Source organism: Mus musculus, chromosome 13 (genome assembly GCF_000001635.26).
Source record: "Mus musculus strain C57BL/6J chromosome 13, GRCm38.p6 C57BL/6J".
Taxonomy (NCBI): domain Eukaryota; kingdom Metazoa; phylum Chordata; class Mammalia; order Rodentia; family Muridae; genus Mus; species Mus musculus.
The window spans coordinates 49,715,637-49,734,733 of record NC_000079.6 but is presented as its reverse complement, the minus strand read 5'-3'; the positions used below and the strand labels follow the sequence as shown (position 1 = coordinate 49,734,733).

The window sequence follows — 19,097 nt, the reverse complement described above, 5'->3', positions numbered from 1 at the left end:
AAAATAAGGTTAAACAAAAACGTCCATGCTATAAATGAGCCCTAAGTCCTGAGCGAGCTGGCATGAAGACCCAGCTCTGTACAGTGGAGCCTTTGAGCACTAGACGCCCAGTGTTCCCGCTTCCTTCCTTCCTTCCTTTTCTAGCAATGGTTGTCTCTGCTGTGATCCACGCTCCTCTGCACCCCAGGCTTTCCCAGATCCCTTTCTCCCTGTCCGACTGTGGGAGTGTGGAGTCTGTAACACCTGCTCCTGCTGACACCCATTACTTATGTCTACTGCCATAACAAAGTGTACAACCATCTCATTTTGTCTTGGCAGCTGCTTCTTTGAGGACCCAGAATTTTGGGAAGAGGTAATATTCGATGTTCATTCGATGTCTTAATATGTAGACGTGGTTAAATTTAGTCTTTCAAAGATTACAGATTTCAAGTTTCATTAAACTATGGGAGAATAACTACTTCCAACACAGTATCTAAGAGAGTGTTTACTGTTTTGATTTAATCAAACGTAAAATATTCCATCAAATTACCCAGGAAAATCCAGGTAGCAGAAATATATAACATATCCATTTCTTCACAAGGTCTCAAATCTGTTTTACAAGGCCATATATATATGTATATGTACTATGCCATTTAAACCACTTCCACTTTCTATACTGAAGAACTCCAGTATAGAAATAAGCTTCGTGGTGTTGAGGTAACATTGGGACACTCCCCCAACATGACTGCATAGGTGTTTAAGGTTAAATGTGAACATGATGTGAGGTCTCCAGTCAGTCAATCCCATTAGAATCGCCGGTTAAAAGCAGCATATTTGACAAGTGCCCAAGGAGATAACTTCACTGAACCCATGTGTGTGTGTGTATGTGTGTGTGAGAGAGAGACAGAGAGAGAGAGAGAGAGAGAGAGACATAGAGAGTGTGAGTGTGTGAGTGTGTGTATAAGGAGATGGGTAGATTCAAGGAAGACTGACTGAAGGCATACTGATAGCTGTTAGCCATCTGCAGTTGTTGGCAAGACAGAAACATATACAGTCTTCATATTCAAAGTCTTCATTGGGATATCTTCTGTAATTTCTAGAAGAGAGAAAAATTTCAAAAAGTCAATATTCTATATGAGTAAACATATAAAAAAATGTTAACTGCCTATCTTGAGGCCCATTCTAAGGCCACTTTGACTTCTGTCCTAGCTTTTAGTGGGGAATCTCTCAACTCTTGGCACGTCCTGATAGGTTTGTCTTTGTTGCTTACAGTACGGCTTTGATTACATATTATCTTATGTTAGTGAGGTGACTGAGGGCAGGGAGCTGCGAAGTGTGTGGACTGGTTGGTAACCTTTGAGACACAGACCAACCATGCAGGCATTGAATTAATTGAGCCTACGTATTAATCCTCAACAAAGTTCTGGGTCCCAAGTTGCACCAAACTTCCCTGGGAGGTAATACCTGGTGACTACACTCTCGGGGATGGGAGGAGGCAACAGCGGCCATTCCTCCACGAGGAAAGGATGGCTTGAATTCCTAGTGACCTCCCATTTTGCCTTCACAGCTCGTCCTCTGGTTAGCTCTGGTTGGTATAATAACCAGTTTGTGAGTATGGTGCCTGTTAGTGAGTCTGTGAATATGAGGGTGGATTGAGGAAATGCCTGAGGTTATGTTGGCATTAGAAGTGGTGATGGCAGCACACAGACACCGCCCCCCATGCCCGCATCATACATATAATAAACCTAGGCATAGCATAGTCAGACTGCAGAGCACCAGAGACAAGGGGAAACCCTGAAAGAAGCAAAAGTAAGAAAGAGGGATCAGCCTGAAATAGAGAGGCATTGAGAAACATGTCAACTCTTGTTCACGATCTTTGGGTGTTCTGTGGGAAATGCATGCAGCATGCTTAGACTGAAAAGAGATGGGATCAGCTGGACTATCAGCTAAACGTTTCTAATCAGAGTTGACTCTTGAAGAGACTGCTTTTAAATTTAAAATCATTAAATATAGTACTTTACCTAGAAGTGTAAATGTTCAGGTTATTTCTAAAGAAATGAAATCTTATCCCCACTTTAATTTGCTAGGCAGGCGCTCTACGCTCAGCGACACTTCTCTGTTAGGTTACTGTTATTTTTAACTACATTATGGTTAACTTCTGAAGAAACTGCAAAAATGAACAAAACAAGACAAATACTCAAAACTTTTTCCCCACCTACTGGCACCACTGACACCTTTCAGAGACCGTCACGGCCGCCTCACCTTGTGTTTGAGTCTCATTCAGGAACAGCCTTAGCCTCCTGCTCCTCAGTCCGAACACCTTGGCTGCTTCATGCACAAGCCCTTGGTGGGTGAGGCCGTTCTGTCCGAGTGGGTTTTCAAGCAGGAGGGTGCCCACAGTTCCTGTTAAACACTCTAGGGAAAAAGGAAGAAAGTGGGTTATTCCCAAGGACTCATGTTCCAACACCAGCAGCGACTGTAGACAGCACCAAACGGCAATGAGGAAGGTTGTGAAGTGGGTGCAGGAGCTTAAGCTGGAGGCACAGGATGTACAGAGGTAATCTTAAAACAGTTCATAGAGGTGAGGAAGAGGGGGACGGAGAGAAACTGACACATGGCAGCCAGCTGCTGGGGAATCGATCTTCAGTGCACACTCAGGTGAAGAGACAAGGATTCCAGCAGAAATGTGCACAAGGAGGTCCCTGAAATGTGGGGAAAGAAAGGCAGCAATGGTGCCTGTGGGTCGAGCCTGGAGGTGTCCAACTTTTCAGGACAGATTCTAAGAAAAGAACCTAAGTTCACACTGCCTAATCAATAGTTCACGCATGTCACTTCACGTAGATGTAATTTCCACCTTCGAGGGTATTTCTGTTTCTGATTGCCAAAATGATGGTGGTCTTTCTATAAACATACCAAAAAAACCAAAACAACGAAAACAAAACAAGTGTATGCCCTGAGGCAGCACGGGAATCAATGGTTTGTTCTTTAACGTGGAGAGGTGAGGTCTCACTTCACAGCCCAGGCTGGCCTCCGTCCCGAGTGCTGGGATTGCAGGTGAGCTTTCGACAGCATGCCTGGCTGGTGTCTGTATGTTGAAGCTGACTTGAAGATTTGGAGGCTAAGTCAGGGAGTTGAGCCTGGGAGGAGCCTGATGCCCAGCGCTCCAAGAGAAGAGTGCAGAGGATGCGCTCACCTTGTGGCTCTGCGTTCAGGAGCTGCAGGTTGAGGTACTGACACAGCAGGGTGCTGGGGCTGCTGATGGGAGACGGGGATGCCCCTGCAGTCACACACAGCGTCCTCCCACTGAGGCTCAGCAAGTCAGTTTGGTTCTGTATTTCTGAAAGAAGCAATTCTGAAGTCACCTGCTTTTGCCTATTTTCCTGGCATTCACTTCCAACGCCACTATTAACCATCCTCAGTGGTGCTTTCCATTCAATTTACCAAACATTGCTTCTCCTACCAAGCCAGGCTTTAATGAGACCAAAGATAAAGAGTAGGAAACTGGCTTTTTTGGTAGATGAGATTGAACCCAGGGCTTTCTGCATGCTAAGCACACCTCTACCTCCAGTTCTGCAGAGAAAACAGATTAAATCCATTAAAGGCCGAGGCAGGCGTTCCAGGTTTGCCTGGTGTGTGTGTGTGTGTGTGTGTGTGAGAGAGAGAGAGAGTGAGAGAGAGAGCGAGCGAGAACGCGCGAGCGAGCATTCCAAAACAGATAGGCCTACATAGAGAAACCCTGTCTTGGGGGGAAAATCCAGACCACCAGGTAATTTGCGGGATGCAAAAATAAACAATAAAATATTCATCATTTAGCTTTTGTGTTTGGGGAGGGGTGCTGGGGACCGATCCCATGGCCTTGTGCATGCTGGGTAAGTGCTGTACCACTGGTTAAACCCCAACACCTGTAACTTAAGATTCAATGGAAATTGTTTTTCCTCTTTCAGTATATACTATGGCTCCTCTAAAAATTGTCATCCTCTCTTATGATAATCTCAAAATTTACCATGCAAAACTATTTAAAAAATGATTTAAAAAAAGTCAGCAAACATGTTTTAATTCATGTTAGTGTCTGAGCTTGTGTGAAGGTGTGAGCTGTGTGTGTGTGCGCCTGTGGCACTCAGAGGCTGACATTAGGTGTCTCTCTCAATTGCTTCCTACCGCCTCACGGGAGAGCCTGGGATCTCATATGTGCTGTGCCGCTAATGCAGCTTTATAGGTGGATGCTGGGAATCCAAACGCTATTCATCACATAAGAGCTTTACGGCCTGAGCCACCTCCCAGACCCAGGTTGTAATTCTTTAAAAGCGGATCCCAGGTCTGGACTCAGTAAGGCTCAGGAACTGTCCGATAACCTCACAGCGCAGCAGGGAGGGCTGAGTCCTGATCTGCCTCATGGCTAACAGGGACTGGGAGGATGAGGGCTTCCTGTAAGTCCCAGGTTTCAGCCATACCACAGAGAAGGGCACAGGAGAGACACAGCAGGCAGGCACTGCTAAAGAGCCAGTTGCCTCAGAGTCAGGAAAAGACCACGGCTCTGCCAAACAGTGGACACCAAATGAAGACCTCGAAGCCACCTCGAGCAAATGACAAGATGTCCTCTAGCTCCCCACATACCTGTTTCACCGTGGAAGACTGACAGCTTTGCATTTTTAACACCAAATACGCTGGTAACAACAGTCTTCAGTTTCACCAGGTTCAGCTGATTATCACCTTTCGGATTCTCCAGGAGCAACACTCCACCTGGAAGGCCACGGAAATAAGAGCTTACTTAGTGAAGTAAAACTTTAGAGAAAATGTTAAGTCTGGAAGTTAAGTGCCGTAAAGGGGTTTCCAACCCTCACACAACCAAATACCACTTTCCCGCTTACAGGGGCCTTGGCAAACCCCAGTGGGCCAAGGAGTAAAACTACCAAGCCATCTGCCCTCATCCTTTGCAAGGCACAAACTTTTATATTTACAACCCTTATTTTGCACTTTGAATCACTTACCCGGAACAGATATGTTAGGTGTCACCATTACCTATTTTAGCTGACTCTGATGTCACACTGACAGGGAAAGGGTGGCACTATTTAGTTATCCCCAGAAGGGAATGGCTAGGACAGAGTTCTCTATCAGCCTACATGACATCAAGATCAGGACTTCTGGCCAGGGATACTACGGAAGGAGTTCTTACTCTCTGCTGGGCTTCCACCAATGCCTCTCTGATCAGAAACACAACATCATTTTATTGCTCAAAATGGGTTCTAAGTTGACACTCATGTGGTATCTGACCTCATTACTGCCATGCAGTCATTAGTGGGTCACCTGCTTTGTTACACTCTCCTCGACATTAGTGGACAGAAGGGCTTGAACCCTCAAGGCCTAGTGAAACACGGTCTGTGCTCCTCTATGGCAACCGTGGGGATTGGACGCCCTGAGCCTAGCTTCACTGTTTTGGCCTTGTTGTGGGTATTGGTGGAGTAATAGTTGCTAGGTTTTCTTTCCTGCTGGGTTTGGGTGGAAGAGAACAATTACTGTCTAGTGACTCTACCTTGCTAAGTTGCTCCTGTCCCGATGTAGATGTAGAAGGAGGAGGACTGTGTTGAGGCATTTCTCAACCGGTTAAGTGAAGTAAGTCCAGATCAGAGGAACCGCCCACTGCTATCATGTAGCCTCAGGGTTCCTCACGGACTACTCTCCCCTCTACTGAGATGTTTGCACAGCCTACTCAGGGTGTTAGGTGGTTTCAGCAGGACAAACATGGAAAAGCAATGTTGAGTCCAACACGCAAATGCAGCAAGTCCATTATCCATTATGTAAAGGACTCACTCGGGTGACAAGAGGGAAGTTATCTAATTTTACCAATTCTCTTAAGACTGCTTTAAAGATGCTTACAGAATTAACTAGAAAAGGGAGACAGTAGTGGAAGACACTTGTAATCCCAACTCTCAGCCACAGAGCACACAAGTAACTAAACTAAGCCACGCACAGCACAGTTCACCTGCACTTACCTTGCTCGGTGCCATTTGCACAAATGTTAAGGTTCACATAAGCACAAGCAGGGCCAGGCACACACGATCCTTTGGTGAGCGTGATTTCCAGCTCGGACCCCTTTAACTGAGTGGAGAGAGCGTGATCAGCAACGGTGTGGTTGTACTGGGCCCCACAGCAAGGCACACACACAGACACCGACTGCTCAGGCAAGCGCTGCAGGTACAAACTCAACCTCCTCGCCAGCTCTCTCATATACTGCACTCTAGTTACACGATACATGCAAAGTAAGCAATATGTAAGACAGAGAATGAAACAATAATATGACTTTGTCACCTGAGCAGACAACGGGCACTTTTAGCCCTTCCTTATCTATCCTGCTATTAGGAATAAAGAGAAAAATGATAGAATAAAGGATGTATTTTTGAATTATGGGCTAGTATCTTTTATATCTTGATGCCAAATTTTCATAGCAACATTTAAAAGTACTATGTGTAAAGAGGCCATGAATTTGAAAGAGAGCGGGGATGGATGTGTATATAGGAGGGTTTAGAAGGAGGAAAAGGAGGGAGAAATGAAGAAATTATATTAATCTCAAAAGGCTAAATAGTTTTTTGTATTTTTAAAAAGTACTGTCCATAACAGAAAATTCTACCAACTATGTAACACACTATCAACAAGCTAAATAATTATGTCAACTGTTACTTATTTTTTAATGAAAATTATCAGAATCCAAAGCATCTTCTCTTCTCATTTAGACAAAATGGGTCAGCACAGCCATTTCCCCACCCTGGCTGCCTTCCGTGGGAGAACTGCCATGAGGAAGCTTCTCCTGCCTTCCTTCCTCTGCCCCCCCGCCCCCTGCTCCTCCGAGAGCCTTGCAGAAGAGTGTTTCCATCCACACTCATCTCTGCTGCATGCAGGCTTCATGCTGACAGGATCTGGGGTCACCTCTAGGCACATTGAGAGACTATCTTGAAGGGTTCATTGTGGGAGGCCTCACCCTAGAGACAGCAGCAGCACTCCTGGTTTCTGTGCTACACAGAGTGGAAAGCTACCTGAGTCCACTCGGCCAGCGCTCTCCTGTCCTGGCTGTGGATATAATGCAACCAGCTGCCCCAAACTCCTGCCCTTTCCCTCGGTAACAGACCTCTACTTGAACTGGAAATTATTTTTGTCAGAATATTATATCATGGCAACAGACAAAAATAAGACAGTGGCTGAAATTAACTAAGAGTTAACTATGTGAGCCGGGCATGGTGGTGCACACCTTTAATCCCAGCACTTGGGAGGCAGAGGCAGGCAGATTTCTGAGTTCAAGGCCAGCCTGGTCTACAAAGTGAGTTTCAGGACAGCCAGGGCTACAGAGAAACCCTGTCTTGATAAAACCAAAAAAAAAAAAAAAAAGAAAAAGGAAAAAGAGTTATTAACTCTATGAATGTAAAGCAAACTTCAATATTTCCACACAACTCAGAACTCACCTGTGTTTGCTCTTGAATAAGGATATTATCTGATGTTGGAACTGGATATGGCTTCAAGGGAGCTTTGATTGTGGCAAATATGAAGTCAGTGTGGCTTTCAATGACATTATTCAAGTATCTTCCTTCAGATTTTGCATTATAGTAAACTGTTATTTCATCCGTTGGAACCAGATTGCACTAAAATAGCATACAGAAAAACTTAGAAGAGAAGCGCACTTGTTTACCAAACTAAAGGTCCTGCTGAATGAGAGCAAGTGTGTGCTGAGCTGTCATTCCCCTAAGGATACGTGTGAGTCTGGCATCCACTCTTCTGTGTTCTTTTACCCACTTCTCCCTATGGGGTAGCAGGCAGAATGTCTTTTCCTAGTGCAGTCGGCACCCTGTGAGTGCTGAGATAAAAGCTTAGCAAAGCTAACTGCAGAGCCCTGAACCAGGACAAAAGTGCCTGCCGCCTGCAGCAGTGCCCTCCTCAGACGAGAACCACGTGCCCTGAGCACCCATGCTGCTCTCCAGTTCACAGGTCCCTAGGAGTAAGCTTTCTGACTCTCAGACCTTGGAGACTCAGTGATGCCTTTTCCTGCAGGTCAAGGCTGCATGCACCTTGTTCATCTGTCCTAACAAGGAATATCACCTCAGTCTATACAGATCCAGCGATCTCTCTCCTCAGCTAAGAACCCTCCAAACTGACTTCTGTCTTACTTGGACACACTCTATCATCTCTGGTTACCCTCTGTAGCAGCAGAGAGTGATCTTTCTGGAAGATAATTCTGTAGCAGCCTTGTGGAAGCCCAAGGGAATGGAAGAAGGATGGATGGGCTAAAGCCCTTGGTCAGAGAAAGTGAGCGATACCAGGCCAGGAGTGGGTAGAGAAGGAGGGAGGGGCCTGCCTTCCCTGCGGAGTATAATCAGAGGGACCACGGATTAATGAATCATTACCACCAACTGATAACTATGGTTTATACTGCCTGCCTCGTCTCTCTTCCCCAACGTTCTAAATAAATCCAGTACAAACCCAAAGCCACAGCACGGCCCTGAAGAAACCGACTGACCTTCTTTCGAAGCTTCTGGATGCGATTGATGACTTCCCGAGCCATGCCCTCATCCACCATTGACTGGTCAGGTGTGACATCTAAGAGAACTAGAGCCTGCAGAAAGAACAGAGCGCATGGCAATGGAATAATATCGGGTCCTTCTAACTCCCTCGGTGAACTGCAGCTAGGACTGGCAGGTGGGACAGAGACAGGCGGCCTACAGATTGATCCCTGGAATTGACAGAGTCCTGCCATTTGTCCTCTGACCTACACACACACACACACACACACACACACACGCACGCACGCACGCACGCACGCACGCACGCACGCACGCACGCACACACGCACGCTGTGGCACCTGCACCCTCATACCCACGCATGTGAGACTAAGACATACATGTTTAAAAAAGACAAGGTCTTTTTAAAAAGTAGTTCCGACTGCAGAGATGGCTCAGCACACAGTGATCTTGCAAGACTCGGGCTGAGTTTCCAGGACCCCCATGGAGGCTCACGACCTTCCATATGTTTTCTAGGGTTAATTTTGGTGCAACCCAGTAACTAGGACAATAATCCTCTAGAACAAATCACGAAATGCTCACTTAAGCATCTGATAAACAAATTCAAAGGGTCAGGATCCACACAGCAGATCAAGAGAGCAGCTCAACAGGGAATGGACCGATGCGAGGCAGGTTAAAATATGTGCCCCCCACGTTCTCCTCTGCTGGTGAAAAATATTCTAGGAGGCTGGAGATGACGTCACAAGCCTGCAATCCCTGTACTCCCCAGAGGTGGAGGGAGGAGTTCCAGGACATTCTCAGCTACACAGTGAGTCCAAGGCCAGAGGAACTACATGACCTGGTCTCAAAAACATCAATCAATCAATCAATCAATCAATCAATCAATCAACCAATCAACTTTGAAGGAACACAAAAATACCTGAGCATCAGAGTGTGCTTCAAACTGCGCGGTCCCTCCCGTGGCCTGGTCAAAGGTGTACATGAGGCGAATGTCTTCCTCATGCAGTTCGTGGCCTTCCACAACAATGCTCCCTGTGGGAAAGGCAGACTGTCAGCGTGCCGTGCCCTCCCTTGATGACCCTGGCATTCTGCTGCCTACCAAGGGTTGGTGCAAGTGAAATGAGGGGACAGCGTGAGGTGCTGGGTACTGTGTGTCTGCCAGGGGCAAGCAGGAGGAAGTGTGGAGAGCTGTTGATGGGTGACGTCCTTTAGGAAAGCCCACTGTAGCCACTGTGCTAAGGCTGACTCTAGAAGTATATAGAACTGGAGGGAAATCAGGCAGATTATAACAGGACACCAGCACCCCGAGGCTGCAATAGCAAGGTGGGATACCAAGCACCTGTCTAGGAAAGTCACTGGTATTTACAGCTGAGTTCTTATGAACAGGATGAAGGAAGGGATGAAAACATTGCTTAAAGATGAAGTGGTCCTCGGGCGAGGACACGGAGGCGGACACCCACCGCTCTTCTGAAACCGCTCCAGCTCCTCATTGCTCAGCCGCTTTATGGCCATCATCACCGCTTTGAAGGCCCCCTTCAGGCGCTTCCCAAGGACCATGTGATCTGGTTCAGCCCTTAGTCGGATACCGTACTTGTTTTTATCAGTAGACAGCGTGACTTTTCGAACATTTAATTCCTACAGCGAGTACCAAAGGAAAAGCGAAACTGTGAGGCACAGAAATCTGTTTCACATTGGACATGCAGTCGAACATCCATACCAGCGCTATTCACAGGAGGCAAAGAGCAGATATAACCCAAATGCCAGTCAACCACTGAATGGGTGGGGCTGTGATGTGCACATCTGTGATCAAGGCATCAAGGCACATAAATGCTTGCCTGGAATGTGCAAGGCCCTGGTTTGGATCCCCAGTACCACACAGAGAACAAAGCAGGTGTGACTAGGTAAAAATAAAGCATGGTTTATACACACACTGGAGTGTTTAGCAAGATAAAAGAATTATGTGAATGAACTGTACAAACATGACGCTGAGCAACACAAGCCACACACAGTAGATGACAAACTGTTCTTTATGAAATGTCTAAAGAAGGCAAATCCACAGGCAGAAAATATATTTGTGATTACCAGTCGACGATCAGATTGTAGCGAATGATGAGGGAGATTAGCCTTCCTTTTAGATAGAGGGGAACGGTCTATGAGTCTGACACTAGGTGCAACTCCACAACTACATCTAGAATACCATCTGGGATGGCACAGAAATGCAATGCTCTTGTCGAGACCAATCAAGTGAGTTGAACATCACTAAAAGAAGCCAAGGTTGGTACTGGTGCGTGCCTTTAATCTCAGCATTCATAGCACAGAGGCAGGAGATCTCTGTGAGTTCAACCTGGTTTACATGGAGACCCTGTCTCAAAACAAAAACTAAAAATAAAGGGGTGGGGTGGGCCCTGAAATATAAATTCATCTCTCAAGGGCACACTTACACAAGCAATCCTGAGCACTATCATTACCATTTAACCAAGTGTGAAATCACATTACTTCATGCCACTGTGCTAGTGACATATTTCCACTAAACAGGGAACATTTGCTTTGATCCCAGCACACAGAAGGCTAAGACAGGAGAACTGAGTCTAAGACTAGCCTAAGCTACAAAGTGAGGCCCTGTCCTGACACCTCTCAAAGGCTACATATATAAATATATGTATGCATAAATGTGTAAAATCTTGGGAACCTTTCTCAGAGGGCAAATGAAATCCTGGAGACAGGGAGGGTGTACACTGGCCCACCTTTTATTAGACATACTACCCCTAGTGCATTCACAAACTGCAAATAGCTATAGTTCATCATTTGAAGAAGCAAAACTTTCTTGTTAATTATAAAATTTTACTCTGAGGAGGAGAAGTAGATGAGACTAAAGAAACCCACACTGATCACGAACAATTTCTTTTTTTTTTTTCCTTTTGGTTTTTCGAGACAGGGTTTCTCTGTATAGCCCTGGCTGTCCTGGAACTCACTCTGTAGACCAGGCTGGCCTTGAACTCAGAAATCTGCCTGCCTCTGCCTCCCAAGTGCTGGGATTAAAGGCATGCGCCACCACGCCTGGCTTTTTTTTTTTTTTTTTTTTTTAACAATTTCATGGATGGTTATGCATGTAGCAATTTACCAAAGAATAATTTTCTAGGAAACAGAAAATTCTGACTGGGCTGAGCCTCACTTACCTCAATGATATACTTCTCCAAGGACCTGATATCCTCTAGAGCTTCTGGGTCTTGGTGGATGACCACAATTTCCTTCAGAGGATACTAGAAGGAAGGGAGTGGAAATGAACTAAGGGTCAGTTTCCCCAAACGGCAAAATGTTGAACGCTCATCTGTCTGGTTACTATTTAGCTAAGCTAGCTCCAGGCCATTCATACCTTACCACAGAAAAGGACAAAGAATTACACCACTGCTGCAAAGTCTAAGCTAAAATTTCCCAAGACACAGGTCTGGGTCACTTCGATATAAGAAGACAATTTCACACCTTTATTGGAATAGTTTTTCGGTCTCGTATCACTCTTCCAAGCTCGATCACAGACTGCATCCTAGACACGGCGTTCTCAGTTTTCTTGTCAATCAGCTCCTCTCTGATTGATGAACACAGGGGTAGGGAAGATCATTACTTTTGAAGGTTGAAAACCTGACACGGTTACTCTTAAGTGAAGAGGGGGATCTGGCTAGGTCTCCAGCGATAACTGAGAAAAGATGTCACCCACTGCCACCTTCAGGGGCACACACGGTGCTCCCAGGGTTACTCAAAGGTTGCACTCACATCTCACCCAACTACCATTCCTAAGGAGGATGCTATACCCCTGCTACTGCAGGCCCCTGCAGCCTGAGGAGTAGCTGCATCAGCCCAGGGGAAAGGAGGGCTCAGGAGGTGGAGAAGGGAAATGAGCCCTCTCCCCATCTCTTCCTGCGGGCCTTGGGACCCTATGTGGACTTCCCTTTCCTGTGGCCCGGGTGACTCGTCTCTATTTGATTCCTACCGAACTCGAGGCAGCATGAGGTAGTGGATGCTGAGTGTGTCCTTGTCCCGGAGAGAAGCAGGATCAATCAGCAGCTTTAGATTCTGGTACATCAGCTCAGTCAGAAAGGGCGTGTAAGGGGCCTGCAGCAGAATGGAGGAGAGAGTATCACTCAGATGCACCCATCATCCGTCGATCTCACTTAGACTGAGAAATGAAAACCAGTCACTTTAGAGAGGAGAATAGCAATACACAGACAGGCATAGGCTAGTTATTAGACGTCCCTTTTCAAAGAAAAATGACTTCATATGTATGAGGTGTAATAGTAGAGCTACCTCACAGGACTCAAAATATCTCTGGATATCTTGCTCTCCAAAAACAAACCAAGCCAGGAGCCCCAGAACAAGTGCCAGTTAGATCAAATGTGTCAGGTAAGTCAATATGCACAGAGGTTAAATACCTTAAAGCCTACAGATCATATCTGCAAAGCAGAAAAACCGCACTTGAATCTCGGGATGCAGGTGCAGGAAGTTAGATGTGGACAGCACCACGATCTTGTCTACGGGCAAATTCCCCTGTGACTGTCACAGGCTCACAGAAGGCTTGTTGTATAGCATGGGACAGGATACTGGGGCACCAGAATAGGACACAGAAAAGGAGCAGAGTTCCCACCCATATGGCACTTAACAGTTTCATTAACAGAAACCCAGGCCAAACAACCACACATTTTTCTATCAGTGCTACTAGGATATGCTTGATCATATAAGTATGAGTTTAGGAATCTCTTCACTACTCAGTTACTGAGTTCTTCACATCATCAAGATTTCTATGTTATCCCCCTGAGAGTAGATCCCTGTCTAAATGCTGAACAGCAAATGAATAAGCACTTCCTGTACCTCAGTTGACACTTAGAACGAGCACCTCATATATCTCAGTTGGTACTTAGAATAAGCACCTCACCTACCTCAGTTAGTACTTAGAACAAGGCACATAAGCTATTACAACTTCTGGAAGGGGGCTAGCGCTCGAAGGTGCTTTGACACTTCTATAGAGAGCAGACAGAAGGGAGGGGGCTGTGGCTCAGGGTTACTGTATGTAGCTCGGCTTTGGAAAGGGGTTGAGCATCTCACCATCAGTCTGCACAGAGAAAGCAGGACACTGAACAGTGTCTCCAGAGCCATGACACAGTCTTCCACCCCACTCTCACCCTAGAGAATGAAACAGAGACAAATATGAAGCTGCTGGTAGTAAGTATGTCATCAAAACACATGCTTATTAAAACGGGTGGTGTACGGGGACCATGTACTACACCGGTGGGAAAGGGGTGGAGTGAGGAGTAATGGCCTCAGCCATCAGCCTGGGCCACGTAGGGCAGTGAGAGAGGTCAGCATGGGACAGCAGTCTGCTGTCCCCTTGACCATCTCTACTGGAGATCAGGTGAATGGGAGCCAAGGACAGGACAGGCTTGAAGGTGTGAGGGTAGATGGATTCCAATATAACAAGAAGAGCTAGGTAACTTTTTGCTTTAAAAAAAGAGGGGAGGGGGTATATACTGTGTGCTTTTAAAATAACTTTACTGATTCATGGCAGGGAAAAACTTTCTGCAGCAAGGAAGTTGTCACTGTCTTATCTCACTATACTTTCTGCACATGCCAGTGTGTCTGGAGAGCAGTGTCCACGCCAAGCTCATGCGAAAACCCCGGCAGCTAGGAAGAACCCTGTCCACAGCAAACACCTGACCACTGCCGCTTTGGGTGGAGACCGAAACCAAGAGGGGTGCTGCTGTGTGGCTCCTTCCTCAAAACTGAACCCCCCTCCCCAGGAACAAGGCTGAAACGTGTGGAAGCAAAGCCCTCTCAGGAAGGCCTTTCCCGATCAATGGCTGTGGGGCCATTCTGCCAGCCAAGCAGCCTCCAAGAGCACAGGAGCTTAGGAATGCTGCCTTCCTGAGTTGTCACGATTCTGGGCGGGCTTTTGTTCATGATGCAGTGTGGTTATCTATGCTCCTATCACCCCTCACCCAGTCTCCTGGAAGGAACCCCAATAATCTCACAGCTAGACTTGGATGGGGGCAATTCTTTGGCTGTCATTGGCACACAAACTATCTAGTTGTATGTTCATGCCTCTAGGGAAAAAAAAAAATCACACACAATAGTTTCTTTTAAGAAGTATAGCCATACTTGACCGTATTTGCGGAATTCTATGAGGTCTGCTCAGTTTGGCACTGCACCAGCTTGGACACTTCATCCCTGATAACTTGTCCACGGTGCATTATGAAAATATACAGAATAACTTTCAGATCTCCTAAGTCCCATTCTGTCACACTGCACTACAGCTAATGTACTACTGTAAACACAAGACATCTTCAAAAGAGTATTGGCAATGCAATGGTGTTTCCCTTTGGTCCTTTCTCATATTCATAGCCGCCCCACCCCCCACCCCCGTTTTTGGAGACAGAGTATCTCTGTGTAGCCCTGGCTGGCCTCAAACTTAGAGATCCACCTGCCTCTGCCTCTGCCTCTGCCTCTGAGTGCTGGGCTTAAAGGTGTGTACCATCACGGCTGACATTTCTCCCTAACCTTTGACTCTGAACTTTTCACAATTCCCACCAGTTCTTACCTTTAACCTCCTCCTGTTCATTCGGACATACCAGTTGGTTAGAATATCTACAAACTTGACCAGGCGAGGTACCACAGTGTACAGCCTGTAAGCTAAAAAGCAAGCAAGATATTAGTCAGGCAGGCTGGGCCAGGCCTTGGAGTGGGAAAGAAGTACAGCTCTCCATTCAAGGGCACTCCACTCCCTAAGGGAACAAAGAGAATCAGAATCAACCAATCAGATGGCTCATATATCATGACTCCATGGCACGGCAACCAAGGTGTTTAGGGGCACCTCCAAAACAACAATAAGCTATAAGCAAACCCCCATAGGTGAAAAAAATAAACTGACCCACTATTCAGAGCTAATATGGAGTACACTGAACCCCTATTCAATGTAACTACCTAACATGGAGTGCACAGACACGTGGGACAGAATGCAAGTCCACACCACTGTGCCACCTCCTACCCCAAGCAGCAGAAGGCAAGATGCCTTAGATGCTAAGAGGTGCAGCAAGCGCCATTTTGCCCAGAAGAAGAGACCTGGCAAAGCCTGAGGAGATATTCTCCTGGTTTAATACACGGAGTATCAACACCACTCTTTCTACTGGGTGACACAGGCCACCGCTCAGCATCTTCCCATGCACAGCGCAGATGCACAGCGCAGCCCCCACGGAAAAGGATCCACCCAGACTGCAGAGGGCACAGCTGCTCTTACTGTGGCTCACAGAAAACAGAACTCAGGCCCACAGTCCCTAGCTGGCCAAACACTTGTACACAGGTGGGTTCAGCAGCCAGGGCTTTTCCTGTTGCAGAGGGAAAGCCAGCCCATATTATGTCTAGAGCTCCCTACACTTTACTGTGAGGGAAGCCTGAGATTCCTGTGTTCGGGTTTTACCTCCTGCAGAGTAAGTGACCCTCACATATGCAGAGAAGACAACGCTCTGGGGCCGCAGCTCTTCCTGAGAGCTGTGGGAACTGCTGGCCCCTCAATGCACCCTGTAGACACATTTTCTCATGATCTTCCTGATGGTGATTCTGTGGGTACGTATACAGGTGAACAAAGCTGGGACTTACCTGGGCCAGGAGCTGGACTAGTCTCCCACGCACGACCCTCGCACAGACACTGAGCTATCTAGTTCCTAGGCAGTCTGAGTTCTGTCCTAGGTATATGATATCTAGACTCAGCTTCATGGGAAGTCATGGCAGCGAGTGCTGAAAGGTGGTAGGGATCTCAGACAGTCCTTTGCACAAGAATGGGTCTGCACTCCCCGGACAAAATTACCCAGAGCCCTGAAACAAACTCCTTTCTACAACTAAGGCCTACCACACTGCACTTCTGGGTTACCTCTCAAAACTTCCTCTATGTTAATAAGGGAAAACCATTTAAAATATCAAAACAGGGGGCTGGTGAGATGGCTCAGCGGTTAAGAGCGCTGACTGCTCTGCCAAACGTTCTGAGTTCAAATCCCAGCAACTACATGGTGGCTTACAACCGTCTGTAATGAGATCTGATGCCACTCTTCTGCTGTGTCTGAAGACAGCTACAGTGTACTCACATTAAATAAATAAATAAAATAAAATATTTTAGAAAAAATATCAAAAGAACAATTATCAAGAGAATAACCCGTCCTCGCCCCTGGGAAGACAGCACAGAAGACTCACCTGCCATTTCGGTCTCAAAGAAGCCAAGGAGCGACTGCATGAAGGACAGAACCCAGCGGTCGGTGATGTTAGGGCTTTCTCTGACTGTATGCTCGTTGTATAGGAACTTCACTTCTTCTTCCTACAGACAGACGCTCAGTGAGATGCTCGCATGCACAAAGGGTGAACTAATACCCGAAAAAAAATAACTTTAACTTTTTTTATAATCAGTTTTTTTTAAAGATTTATTTATTTTACGTATATGAGTACAATGTCACTGTCTTCAGACACACCAGAAGAGGATATCAGATCCTATTGCAGATGGTTGTGAGCCACCATGTGGTTGTTGAGAATTGAACTCAGGACCTCTGGAAGAGCAATCCATGCTCTTAACCACTGAGCCATCATCTCTCCGGCCCTAACTTTAACTTTATATAAGTGCACGCGCATGTGCGTGTACCTGTGCCCATGGATGTTAGGACAGGTTACTGGGAACTAAGTCCGGGTCCTCTGGACAAACAGTAAGTACTCCTGCCCGATAAGTCATCTCTCCAGGCCTACCAAATGCTCTCAGTGAGTTAAACAGAAGGAAATGATGAAACAGAAAACGATCCCAGACCCTGGTAGCAATCCAGCAATATTCAGGATAAGCACCAACAAATCCTCAATGAAGAGACCTTAGTGTTGGGTTACTGTAAACCTATGGAAGGAGGCAGTGAAACCTAAAACCGGATAATCCTTAGCAACCTGAAAACAAGCAAGAGGACACAGCTCCCACGCTAACTTGAACCCCGTCATGTCTCCTTTTGCTTTTTATGAGCCCTGCATGATCCTGAAGGCACCTCACCCACTCCTGCTCTGCACACTGAACCTCCTGCCAGCTGGGCTTCTCAGCACCTTGGCAGAGCAATGGTGAAGACGACTGGCCTGGGATTGAGCCCCTCAGGGTGGGTGCGGCCCTGCTCTGTACAGATGGGCCCTCTTTGTGGTCAGGTGTGAGTTCTACACCAAGAGGTCTGCTGAGCATGTGAGCTTCTGGGTTGCTACCCCTATGTGGCACCACATACAGGAAAGCTGGCATAACTACAAACACGGGGATGCTGAAATCCAGAGAAAGATGTCTGCCTCTAAATCTCCAGGGAACAGTGTACCTGGAAGTCCTATGTGAACACTACTTCTGTCTCATTCTCAGCAGAAGGAAGAGCCAAGTCACTGTCCTGCTTGCGAGCTTCAGGGCTGCTCCAGGGTCACTGAGCAGTTAAAGGTGCTGGAATAAGACGCTGAGCACAACTGGCTAAACACTCACACAATACAGTAACTTGTGCTAGGGATAAAGATGCTGGCACTGAGTGTAGCCAGCCTGGGGTCAGCAGAGGTAGCTGTAGACCAAGGCCTTTTCTGGAGAGGATGAGAAGGCCAACCTGAGGCACAGGTTCACATACATTCCAACTACTATTCTTTTTTTTTTTTTTAAAGATTTTAATCACTTATTTTATGTATATGAGTATACTGTAGCTGTAAGGATGGTTCTAAGCCACCATGTGGTTGTTGGGTACTGAATTGAGGACCTCTGCTCACTCCGGTCAACCCTACTCACTCAGTCCCTGCTCCCTCCAGCCCAAAGATTTATTTATTATATATAAGCACAATGTAACTGTCTTCAGACACACCAGAAGAGGGTATCAGATCTCATTACGGGTGGTTGTGAGACACCATGTGGTTGCTGAGATTTGAATTCAGGACCTTCGGAAGAACAGTCAGTGTTCTTAACTACTGAGCCATCTCTCTAGCCCCCAACTACTACTATTCTTAATCCTAGCAACTCACTCAGAGCTACTATCCCTCTTCCTCATGCAAGTCTTCCCTGACCACACTCAAGCCAACAGCACAACCCCAGGCTCTGTCCCTGCCCTTTGTCAGGGTCTGTAGCTGACTCTCATACTGTCTGTAATTCCACACCCTGCCACTTCCTTGAATAGAGAAGAATTACATTCAACATGAAATCTGAGACAAAGAAGTGACTGACCAAACTATAACACACCTCTTTATAGAGAGGAGGTCTGTCCTATGGAGAATCAGACCCTTCTTGGATCGTCATGTAAGGCTTCCTCATGGCTACGAGTTATCTAACAGCAGCAGACGGCACAATAAAGTGGCCACTAGGTCCCACACAAGCCCACCTCATAGCTCAGCAAATGCAGACCAATGTTGTCCGTACCTTGTGGAGCCTAAAGACGTTCTGGATGAAGAAGCGGTAAGCGTTGTACCACGGGAGCAGCACATCTTTGAGGACATCCCGCACACCTTCCTCCTTGAAGCGCAGGTTTTCTGCTCTTACCACAGGGGAATTGATCAGATATAACCTGGCAGAAGCACAAAATTTACACAGAAAAGTTACACAGATGGCAAAC

General features: G+C 46.6%; 1 protein-coding gene across 2 annotated transcripts in view; it reads right to left on the bottom strand.

Moving 5' to 3' along the window:
- Positions 1–466: 466 nt before the first annotated feature.
- Iars (isoleucine-tRNA synthetase) overlaps positions 467–19,097 on the bottom strand; it is a 52,138-nt gene continuing 33,507 nt past the window's right edge. The window contains exons 19-34 of one of the 2 annotated variants that reach the window (NM_172015.3): positions 18,905–19,049; positions 16,708–16,828; positions 15,065–15,156; positions 13,576–13,653; positions 12,467–12,588; positions 11,962–12,064; positions 11,658–11,741; positions 9,942–10,116; positions 9,401–9,513; positions 8,480–8,575; positions 7,431–7,607; positions 5,970–6,075; positions 4,594–4,719; positions 3,173–3,316; positions 2,242–2,394; positions 467–1,075 (exon numbers count right to left, since the gene is read on the bottom strand). In NM_172015.3, the coding sequence (NP_742012.2) occupies positions 993–1,075; positions 2,242–2,394; positions 3,173–3,316; positions 4,594–4,719; positions 5,970–6,075; positions 7,431–7,607; positions 8,480–8,575; positions 9,401–9,513; positions 9,942–10,116; positions 11,658–11,741; positions 11,962–12,064; positions 12,467–12,588; positions 13,576–13,653; positions 15,065–15,156; positions 16,708–16,828; positions 18,905–19,049 (1,918 nt within the window). In that variant the 3' untranslated portion in view covers positions 467–992. The remainder of the gene's footprint in view (positions 1,076–2,241; positions 2,395–3,172; positions 3,317–4,593; positions 4,720–5,969; positions 6,076–7,430; positions 7,608–8,479; positions 8,576–9,400; positions 9,514–9,941; positions 10,117–11,657; positions 11,742–11,961; positions 12,065–12,466; positions 12,589–13,575; positions 13,654–15,064; positions 15,157–16,707; positions 16,829–18,904; positions 19,050–19,097) is intronic. The other variant, XM_006516826.2, reaches the window with a different exon arrangement.